Source organism: Camarhynchus parvulus, chromosome 1 (genome assembly GCF_901933205.1).
Source record: "Camarhynchus parvulus chromosome 1, STF_HiC, whole genome shotgun sequence".
Lineage (NCBI taxonomy): Eukaryota > Metazoa > Chordata > Aves > Passeriformes > Thraupidae > Camarhynchus > Camarhynchus parvulus.
The window spans coordinates 17,929,045-17,940,020 of NC_044571.1; the positions used below are offsets into that span (position 1 = coordinate 17,929,045).

The 10,976-nt window shown below is 38.6% G+C and overlaps 1 protein-coding gene across 2 annotated transcripts in view; it reads right to left on the reverse strand.

The window, feature by feature from the left end:
• Window positions 1–10,934, reverse strand: part of MOSPD2 (motile sperm domain containing 2) — a 32,901-nt gene extending 21,967 nt beyond the window's left edge. The window contains exons 1-4 of one of the 2 annotated variants that reach the window (XM_030952938.1): window positions 10,837–10,934; window positions 10,563–10,629; window positions 1,499–1,654; window positions 662–748 (exon numbers count right to left, since the gene is read on the reverse strand). In XM_030952938.1, the coding sequence (XP_030808798.1) occupies window positions 662–748; window positions 1,499–1,654; window positions 10,563–10,629; window positions 10,837–10,845 (319 nt within the window). In that variant the 5' untranslated portion in view covers window positions 10,846–10,934. The remainder of the gene's footprint in view (window positions 1–661; window positions 749–1,498; window positions 1,655–10,562; window positions 10,630–10,836) is intronic. The other variant, XM_030952940.1, reaches the window with a different exon arrangement.
• Between the last annotated feature and the right edge of the window lie 42 nt (window positions 10,935–10,976).

The following is a 10,976-nucleotide window of genomic DNA, read 5'->3' on the forward strand; positions in this document are numbered from 1 at the left end:
AGTAAAGACTTGATAAAAATGTCTGAATCCAAGTTAGTGATTATACAAGAAGTAAGAAAATTAATATTCAGGGCAGTAATGTGAAGAGTAGCTTCCATTTTTACTGGCTTTACAGTATCTAAGTTATACAGGCCTGAAAATAACTTTAGATATGCTCAATATTCTTATCCCTGAAACTTGGAAAGCTGTAGTAAAAACCAGATTTCTTCTCCATGTCTTTTACTTCCAGCTGCAAAACTAAAGTAAAAAGCAACTTGTTTCATGTAAAGAAACAAATGTTTTTAAATAGAGCATGTTAGCTAGACTGTATTTCAAGACTAAGAGAAACCCCTATTCAAACACAGAACATACATTAAACTACTATATTCTTGTTTAAGACAATGGTCACATCACCAAGCCTGTCAGTGTCAGGCCCATGGTGTGATTCTGAGGCTGCCCTGTGCAGGGTCAGGAGCTGGACTCCATCACCCTGCTGGGTCCCTTCCAACTCAGTGCATTCTATGATAAATAAAAACTTTATAACTCAATTACCTTTTTAAGTAAAAAAAGTAGCCAATATATATCTATGTCTGTTCTTAAAATGCTAACTTTTCAAGATGATAAAATGCTGGAAACAAAACAATAATTAAAGGCTGAAAATAGACTATTTTGTATAACTTACATAACTTATAGCCCTCTTTATCATATCCATGCAGAAAGAGAGCACCGATTTCAAATAACCATTTTGGAAGGACAGATTCTGACAAGTCTGCAAAACCAAATGAAATATTATTTCAGTAATCATATTAATAATCACATTGTAATTTAACAGAAGTCACTAAAAATGGAAACGTTTACCAAAAAACCCCCAAAACATCTTTATAAGCCACTTTCCAAGGCCTTTATTAAACTAATGCAAATAGTAAAGATTTCAAATTTTCTCAGTATCTTGTTCCCATGCTACAGAGTAGAATCTATTTATGAAGTAAGAATAATTGAAAAAATCTACAGAAAAAAATGCTGCAAATGTTTATTTTTTTCATATCTGAAGCCTCCCCACCATGCTCTATCCTTCAGAGAGTGAAGTCCTGTAGATGGAGTTCACCTTCAAAATATTTACACAGCACAAAAATGAGATCTTTTATTTAATGTACCAGACCAGTGCTATTACAATGAACAAGACAGCTCTGTTTGTTGTGAGGCTTTCTGTTATTTGCTTTTTTTTTTAGAGCTCTATGATGCAAAGAGACAAAGCAAGAGATAACTGCCTTCCTTCCTTCCTTCCCCTTAAACATCCTTTCAATGGACACATGGAACCACAACAAAACTGAGACACTACTGGTCAACATAAAAAGAAATACTTTTTCTCTTCTTTTCCATTTTTTGAAAGTTCTTGCTCAGCTCTCCATGGTACTTGCAAACCTTTAAGAGGTACTTAATGAAACTACATATAGAGATCAGTGGTAGTTCAAGAGAAAAGCAACACACACCTTCAAAATCACTGTATAACATAGCTTACCATTAACTGTGTATTCTTTCCTCCACTGAAAGCTTTCATCAATCATCTTTAATGTATCATCCACAACATCATGACGCCAAATCAAGTAGTTTTCAACCCATTTGTCATCTTGCTGAAGTCTCTCCACATCTCTAGAATCATATTTATCTGATTTATCTAGGAAATAAATAAGTTAGTGTCTATAGCATTTGCTTCAGAAACGTGCAGAGATTTGTTAAGTTTATGTCTATAAGCATCTACCTGGTACATAGGATTTCTCTTGCAGTTTCAAATTTTAGGAAACAAAGCACAGCATGATAAATTTATCTGCTGCAATGATATTTAGCGACACTACAATATTACTCACTAGAAAAATATTCTCACTGACAACCCTCACTAGAAAAATATTTTCTGTGATCCTTATGCAACAAAAAAAACAAAGTGCATTTGGGACAGGTGTAATTTTTCTAAAACAAGTTTTGTGCAATTAACATGAATTAGCATATAGTATAGAATCTGTGTACTGATGAATGTGTATACTAAACATCAGAAGTACATGCTTGAGTTCTCAAACTTACAGGTATCAATATGTTAGACCATAAAATGTCTGACAACAAACATAAAATCCTTGGTTTTGAGCATGCACTATACATTATTGCATTAAACAGAATTGTTTTCATTTAAAAAAATTACAGTTTACACTTGTAATAAATTGTTACCCTACCCAAGAAAAACTACATGCAATTCCAGAGTAGCAGAAAAGCCTCTAAGGCTTCTTGTATCTTCTTGTATCACATTAGCAACATGATAAGAGGCTTACATGCTTTTGGAAGTACTTCAGATGAAACAAGGCTTACTGCTGTTCTGTTTTTTTTTTATTTTTAAACAGGAAAGTAAAACAAATGCTAAGGGGACCTATTTCTACTGTAGATACACTTAAACAAGAGCTTGTTTTTTAAAATCAATGATCCTTTTTCTGAGAAATTGGTGAAAATAGAATGTAAATCAAGAGCCCATAATAGAAACAGGCTTCTGAAAGCAACAGACGCTGATACACATCTCTGCTAACTAATAAAAAACCATAAGCTCTTAAACTATTCACTTAAATTCATGATTACCATGGAAAAAAATTAAGACTGTTAATAAAAGAGATTTAATTTTCACAAACTGGAAAGAACTGTTCCTCTGTCAATAACAAACTGCTTTCAGAGCCATTTACAACTATCTAGAACTGTGAAGGAATGGTTTGGCAATGTGTATTTCAGTCAGACAACTCTGAGGAAGGGGTTAAGAAAAAGACACCACTACATTCTGCTAAAATTTGTTGTTTTACTGGCCTACATGCAAAAATATCTATTTTACTTGTCTTTAAATTTTTACTGTTTTCTATTATAAATTAGTCAATATAACTGCAAGAATATACCAATTTAAATGTGTCTATTCACTAAGTTGTAGTTGCACTCCCCAATGCATCTCTTCACATCTGACTGCTTCTCACATACATCATCTACCATATTCCCTTCTTCATTAGGCTTCAAATTTCCCCCTCCCTTAATCCCACACTCCACTACTTCACTTTGTTCCTTAGATAACCCTAGAATTTAATCCCACTTTCCTTAATCTTAGTCCTCTACTTTCTCCTCTGCCCAAAAGCCTATAAATCCACTAAAATCTTTTTAACTATTGAAGTTTCTTTTCTCATTTCCATACTTGCAGTGGACAGCTGATTTCCTATATTCTGAGCCCAGTGAAGTGATCACTCAGCACCAAACTGAAGTGTTTAACTTCTCTGTGGCTCTAGAGGAACCACAGATGAACTGCAAAAATCCTGGGAGTGAAATTTTGTAATCTCAACTGCTCATTTGAAATGTGTAATTTCCCCAATGATTTAGGAAGTTTTGTCTGAGAAAAGCAAGCAGGACTTAAAGATAACTATTTCACTTCACCTTGGTTTGATAAACTCTAACACACACTGGCTTCCAGCTATGACTGACTGCAGTTAATCAGCCAAGTACTTTGCTGAGATCAGTCCCATATGCATCTTATTTATCTAAGGGATTAGGGTGCTCTGTAATTAAAGAGAAAACCCACCACCAGGTAAAAACTAACAGGATAACATTTCATACCACTTTTTGAGACTCTCTTTGCTTTCAGTATCTGTCTGAGAGCAGAACTGTCAAAATGCGAGAATTGTGCACCTTGTATCAAACTGTAATTTAAAACCATTGACATAACATTACATGGAACAAACCTCAGAACACATTTCTCAGCCACTAACAAGTTTTCCCAAACTCTGAACTGAGAGAATATTTTTAAGAACATAGACATTTCACTTTGTGAGTATTTTAAGAAAATGAAAGTGAAAGAGAAACAGAGAAAATGTTGAATCCAAACTTCCAACATAATGGAAAGCAAGCTGCATTCAGAGACAAGGATAGTTGAAAAACCATCTTTCCCTCTCTTCTCTACATTCTCAACAAGACCCACATAATCTGAATTTACATATATGCTACAAAACACCCTAAAACCAGGGGAAACAGCTAGTCAAATCCTGCATCCACAAGCACTTGCAGAATGCCAGCATTTGAATCAGGTTAGCTTGAGACTGACAGAACAACAGTACCGAGTACTGAATACTACATGACTTTTACCTGCTTGATCCAATTCTTGCCACAAAATAAGTAAAATTTAAAATGAGAATGTGAATACAAAACAAAGGTGTCTTATTTCATACACAAAAAGCAGAGTGATATAAAATTGATGGAGTCTTTCCAAGAACCCAGTGATTGAAAATGTGTCAGTTCAGAGGAGGAATTCCTCTTCAAATCTGTACATGCCACATAATTCTACAGACATCTGGAAACTTGTTTTCAAAATATACTGTGAAATAATCAGAATGTTTCTAATTTTAAATCATTCATGGAACACTTGGGTGCTGTATTATTAGAAACTTCTGGAGTTAAAAGAGAATCAGTTAAAATAAGACCTTTGGGATTCTCAAAAAAATTTAAATACATCCTGCACAACAACTAAGAGGCCAAAAAAGAAACAGTATTTGAGGGGCACCCATATGGAAATTCAGGTGGAACTATAAACTGAAGTAACTTACCTCAGACAATCTCCAAGCCTACCCATTTAGACACCTGTAACCATATATTGATGCTTTTCTCAAAGGAGAATTAGGTGCTTGCTTCTTCACACTTGCAGGACTGCCACTAGGACACTGAGACACTAAGTTTAGTCACCCTCACCTCAGGAAGGGAGACAGCTCTGTAACTGAGTCCATAATGAACAGAATTTTGTAAGGTATTCAGAACACACAGCACTCACCCCAAAGGTAACACAAGGTACAGCACTACCAGATATTTCTGTTCAGAAAGGGCCACTGAAAACCACATGTGTAGCAGCAGTGCCAGACTTTTGTGTAACATCTCATAGTCCAGAGGCTTGGAAACCTGGTCACTCCCTCAGCCCAAGACACTCCAACCTTTCTGTATCATAGAATAGTTCCACAGCCATGGAAGAGGCAAAACTGGGATGCTTCAATACTTTTCCATTGACCCAGGAAACTGTAGAAACTAAGCAAGACTCAGATCCAAAAAAGTAAGAAAAAGCATAATCTGCCAAATTATAGATTCCACATAAGGGAGTGACAGCAGCAAGGAGATGTGGCCATTATTAACCCTCTTTATTCCTTTAGCTGAAAGCTCTTCATGAAAATTTGAGTGAGCAAAATTGACCAGGTATTTAACCTTACTTTGAAAATAGTTGGTTAAAGTCACTTTTATTTTCTCATTGTGCATTTGAGGTCAAGAGAAAAGACTGGAAGAAGAAAAAAGCTGTTTGAACATCAACTTCTTATATTACTTGCCTTCCTTTTTTTTTTTTTTTTTTCTTTAGTGAGGACTTCTGTCCTTTCCATGAGCACATTGAAACTCTACCACTTAATTACCATGTTTCAACATAAAGAATCTTCTGTAACACCAGAGAACACCTCTGAAAACAACTGCAGAAATACACAAAACTAAATGCACACAAATTTCACTGCAATACTTCCACTAGAAGATTTCATTAGGTTTTGAGACACAAATTGTAAAATCCCTTTTCTTCATTACTCTTTTTTTCACTGACATCTAATTTCCATGCCAGGAGCCCCTGGAGCAGGTCCAGTGGAGGGCTGCAAAGAAGATTAAGGGACTGGAGCACCTCTCTAACGAGAACAGGCTGAGAGAGCTGGGCCTCTTCAGCCTTGAGAAGAGATGGCTGAGAGGAGACCTCATCAATGTCTGTCAGAACCTGCAGGGAGGTGGCAGAGGACGGGCCCAGGCTCTTCTCAGAGGTGCCCAGCAACAGGGCAAGAGGCAATGGCAAAGACAGATGCTCAGGAGTGCCTCCTGAGTTTGAGGGAGAACTTCTTCACAGTGTGTGACTAAGCCCTGCAACAGATTGCCCAGAGATGGTGTGGAGTCATCCAAGGACTGTCTGCATGCAAACCTGTGCCCTGGGCTCCTGGATGACCCTGCCTGAACAGGCTGGACCAGACAAGCCACTATGGTTCCTTCCAACTTGACCTGTTCTGTGATTACCAGGAGAACAGTGCTCTGCTGCTGTGTTTTCTTCTGTGTTTATGCTTTAGGAAAAATAATACAAATTTGAGAATATTCAGCAGGAATATAGAAGAATAACCACAGGACTCAAAACTAGGCAGCACAGCTGAGTCACGCACTAAATTAATCCAGAGAAGTTCAGAATTAAAACCCTGAATGACCTCCCCCTTCAGAAAAAAACTCTTATCTAGAAAAGTAGTGTTAACAGAACAAGCCATACATAAAGCTAGGTAGAGACAGCACCTGCATATCTTTTAATAGAGAACAAACCCAAAAACTTTATTGTACAAAGCAGAGAAAAAAAAAGCAACTTAGAAAAGTATGTCAAGTGTTACTTTACACAAAGAGACTCAATTTAACTACTGTCTTAAAGGTATTCCAGACAACAATTCTTGGTCTAAAATGGTCACAATCATTTCTCTGACTCTGGCTACCAAGAGGAAACCCATTTTAATTGGCTGTTGATGCCAAACATTAAACTAAGTACTGTAACAATTCAGGTATGTGCCTTCAGCTGCTACATGAGAAAATCAGCAAGACCAGAAACAATTTAAGAAGGTCAGTAGCCATAAAGGGACAGGGACAAAGAACAAACCAAACACTATTTCCATCCAATAAGGAATCATTTCAATAACCTCAAGAAGCAATAGACAAATAAAATATCTGCATTCACAAAGTGAAATAAACTTTTAGCAATGCTGAACACTGTCAGTGACTATAAAGACTGTTTTCAATAAAAAGCTCAATCATTAATGTTACAGAGCCTTTTACAAAAGTATGTTTCCCATCTTATCCTTCTACCAGTCTCAGCCTGAAAGCTAAGAACCAGTGGAAACAGACTTTTCAGAGCATAAAAAGACATGCAAGTATGCAAAACATTAATTTAAGAGTCTTCTACAATAGTCTTATCACTGATTTTTAAGAGTGTCCCATATATCTAAAAATTTATTTGCAATCAGCTCATATGATTAACAAAACACCTTTGCTACTCGCTTAAAGAAGGTCATTGTGAAATTTAATCCTTTAAATTTGAAGGATGGGAAACCTCTCTTGCAAAATCTTTTTTGAAAATTAAGAGTTGCCTAAAGGAGAAAGGAAAAGGATGTAAGTGGGGAGGGCCAGGAAATAACAGGCAATTAGAAACAGTTAATATACAAAACAAAATATGAACAAAACTAGTTTACTGAAAAAAAAATCAAACAAGACTTGATTGTAAATAATTTCCACTGTAACATTAAAATAGAAAGTAATAGCCCAGAAATAAAAGCTAATTTTAGAAATCCTCTAAGGAATGGAAATTCACTATAGAAAAAGACACGCTTGTTTGCTAGAAAACATTGTTAGTGCCAGTCAGTGCTAGAAAAAAAATCTTTTGTTTCCATTGTTCCTTTCACCAGTAAAATAATTTACGTCACCAACTGTCACAAAGAATCTAAACAGGCACAACAAAAATCAGGCCCAAAACCAGTGAAGACAAAGTGCAGTCTGCCTACCACATGAGACAGTGTTTGCCAGTCTATTGGGCTAACAGGGCACTATTGGAGATAAACCTTTCAAATACAAGGGTTTCATTATTGGTACACACATTCCTCACAAGAACTGAAGTTGTTTTCAGAATCCAGCTAGAAAGTTAACTGAAGAGGAAAAAAACACCACAAGATTTCAGTTAATAATAAATACTGTTTTGCAGATAAAATCCAACAGTGGCCAAGCTTTCCTTCTAGACCAGGTCAATGGCCAAATTAGCTGAATAACTTCAGCAAGAAAGTTCTCCCACAAATTTTGGGAAAATGAACCAGTAAGGTTCTCTGACACTTTCACACTGTATCTGACTATCAAGGTCTTCTGATTTTGTCACATAAATGAAACAACTGTATAATTCAAAAAAACAGATTTATGGTGCTTCCAATTGCTGAACAGAACTTTTCCCACCTAACCTTGAAAACTATCCATATTATTATAATAATTATAATACATGTTGGAATATTAGACTTTTCTGAGTCAGCTATATATTTTTGTAGATTCTACTTTAAACCAAAAATTGTATTCTGCCAATAAATAACTTCAATGAAACCATACGATTTCAAAGACTCTCTAAATTTTCATTTCATAACAAAAGTAAACATTACTGTAAGGCCATCACAGCATTTTGACCATTACCAAATCTTCCTGCATGAGGAGGGGCAGGAAGGAAACTAGTAACTATGAGTTACAGAATATGGAAGAATCACTTCATTTTTGATGATCAGAATTACTGTTTCTAGAATAACCAGTTATATTGTTTTCCCCAGAGGGAAAACTAAACAGTGGCAGCCGCAACCTCCAGGAAAAAAAAAAAACACATTAAAAAAACCCAAAAAACCAAACCAAACCAAAAAAATGGCTGAAAACTTTTCTCCAACTTAAACACCTGCAGTTCACCTGTAAACAGAATAAAGTTTGCTCTGTAGAGGCCCACAATTCTATGACCACACTAAACTTTACAGGAAGGATCAGCTTCTCAGTGTAACTTGACAGTGCCCTTAGTTTTGAAAGCAGACTAAAATTCCTGGGTATGAAGCAATCATTTGCACCTTTACACCCAAAGTCACAGGTTTGAGGGTGTCTGCATACGTGCAGCCCCACATTCCTTTGATTAAGAAGCATAAAAGAATATGTTTTAGAACACACACAGTAAAGGCTGATAGACCAGTACAAAATTTAAATCCTGTGGTTTTCACTCTTGATTGTGGTCATGAGAACATTAATTTGCTTGTGGCATTCCTAAAATTGGTGCAGAATCTTAACACAAACTCCAAAAAGCCTTAATCCTATTTTCTTGAAAGGGCCAAGAGCCTAAAACCATGACCCAAAAATGGGTTTACTGAGAAATAGTGTTCAAAAATTCTGCAAATAGGATTACAGCTTACCTTGCAACAGTATTCAGTTATTTAATGGCTGTATCAACCAGCCCAACAGAGACATCAAAACTAGAGAAACTTGGAATTCCAAGATTTTAAGGAGCAGATCAACTGAAAGAGTAATATCCCTTTTCCACAACCACTGTCCCAGAGCAGTCCTAGGCTTTCTGAAAAAATTATTTATGAGTGTGACTCTGGGATAACAGAATACAAAGCAAGTTGAATCACCTACCATATGAAAATATACACTAATCGAAAACATTAAGAGGCAGAAAAATTTAGACTTGAAGATAAGCCTCCACTCGTTCAAGCCTAAGTTTTACAAAGATATCTTTATTCACTTAGAAATATTAAATGGTAAAATAAGCTCTACTTCAAGACTTTCTAAAAAATTTTGTCATCAGAAATAAAGGTCATCTCTAACAAGGCCAAAGTAATCTCCTTTATGAAAGTTAGCAGAGCAACCATATGAGGCAAAGTTGTACCACCCTCAAGACTTCCAAAGTTTTCCAAAAACATATCCAGTCCACTACAATGAAGAAGCACATAACCCTTACATAAAAGTGATAGATAGCAAGGTAACCTCAACAGTTCTGATCAGAAACATCAAAGCAAGGCATTTGTTTGCAGAACTGAGGCTCATATTAAAGGAGATGCAGGCAACACAACTAGTGGACTTTTACTGTATTTGCAGTAAAAATTGCACAGAAGCATGTTTTTAGTAAAAAGTCTCTAGATAGTCACAATGAAACATACTGTTTACTACAATTGTTAGCATACTCTACATTCCTCCAACATAAGCAATGCAAATCAACCTTGAAATAAAAGGAAACCACTCCAGGCTTTCCCCAGTCTTCCCTCTCCCCTAGGCATCCCCAGCATCTCCCGGCCTTCATTTACAAATTCAAATGCACCTGCACTTAAGAACCGAGTTGGACATGCAGCATGACCTTAATTATGGCCTGCATGAAATTCAAGTGCAAGTTACTCCAGAAAAACAACTCCTGCTCTGACAAACTCTGTGAGGTCAGAATGCCTCCATTCTCCCTTCCCTGACATGCTTTACACCCAAAGAACACCAAGCACAGCAATGTCCCAGGCCACACTCTCCAGCCAACCAAACACCCTGCAAGAGAAAAGCAGCAAGAGCTTTGCCCCAACACAGCGACCCAGCAGACAGAGCACCGAGAGCCAGCACAGAAACCTGCCGAGCATTGGACCCTGCCATGGATTCGGACACCTTAACTGCACCAGGGCAAGTTCAGGTTAGACATTAGGAAGAAATTCTTAACACAAAGAGCGATTAGATATTCGCATGGGCTGCCCAGGGAGGCGGCAGAGTCACGGTCCCGGGAGGTGTTTAAGGAAAGCCTGGATGTGGCACTCAGGGCCCTGGGCTGGCTGACAGGTGCTCAGTCACAGGCTGGCCTCGATCATCTCGGAGGCCTTTTCCGACCCAGTAGATTCTGTGAAAAGGCACAGACATTCCCAGACCTGGGAAAGCAGGACACCCGGAGCCCCGAGAGGAAAGTGACAGCGGACAAGGCCCAGAGCCCGCGCCCACCGCCCCCCGCTCACCTGGCAGGTACTCCGCCTCGAAACGCCGCCGGGTCTCGCTTATCAGCGCCCCCTTATCCTGCCGCTGCTGAAAGGAAACATGGAACAGGAGGGCCATGAAAGGAAGGGGAAGGCCGGGGCCCCAGACAGCCCCCGACCCTCACCTGTACGGCAGGGCCCGGCCACCCGCCCTGCCAGACCACCAGCGCCAAGCGGCTGCGGGGGCGGCTGGGACAGAACACCCGTCAGGCGGGCAGGAAGGCAGCAGTGAGGGGGCAGGGGCACCGGGACTCACCTCAGCCATGATCCACCGGGTCCGCCCGCGCCGCCCGCACTGAGGCGGCTCCGGCAACGCGAGGAGCGGCGGGAAAAGGGGATGAAGCGGCGCCAGGGGGGCGGGGCCTCAGGGAGACCAGGGCCCGGCAGGCCCCGCCT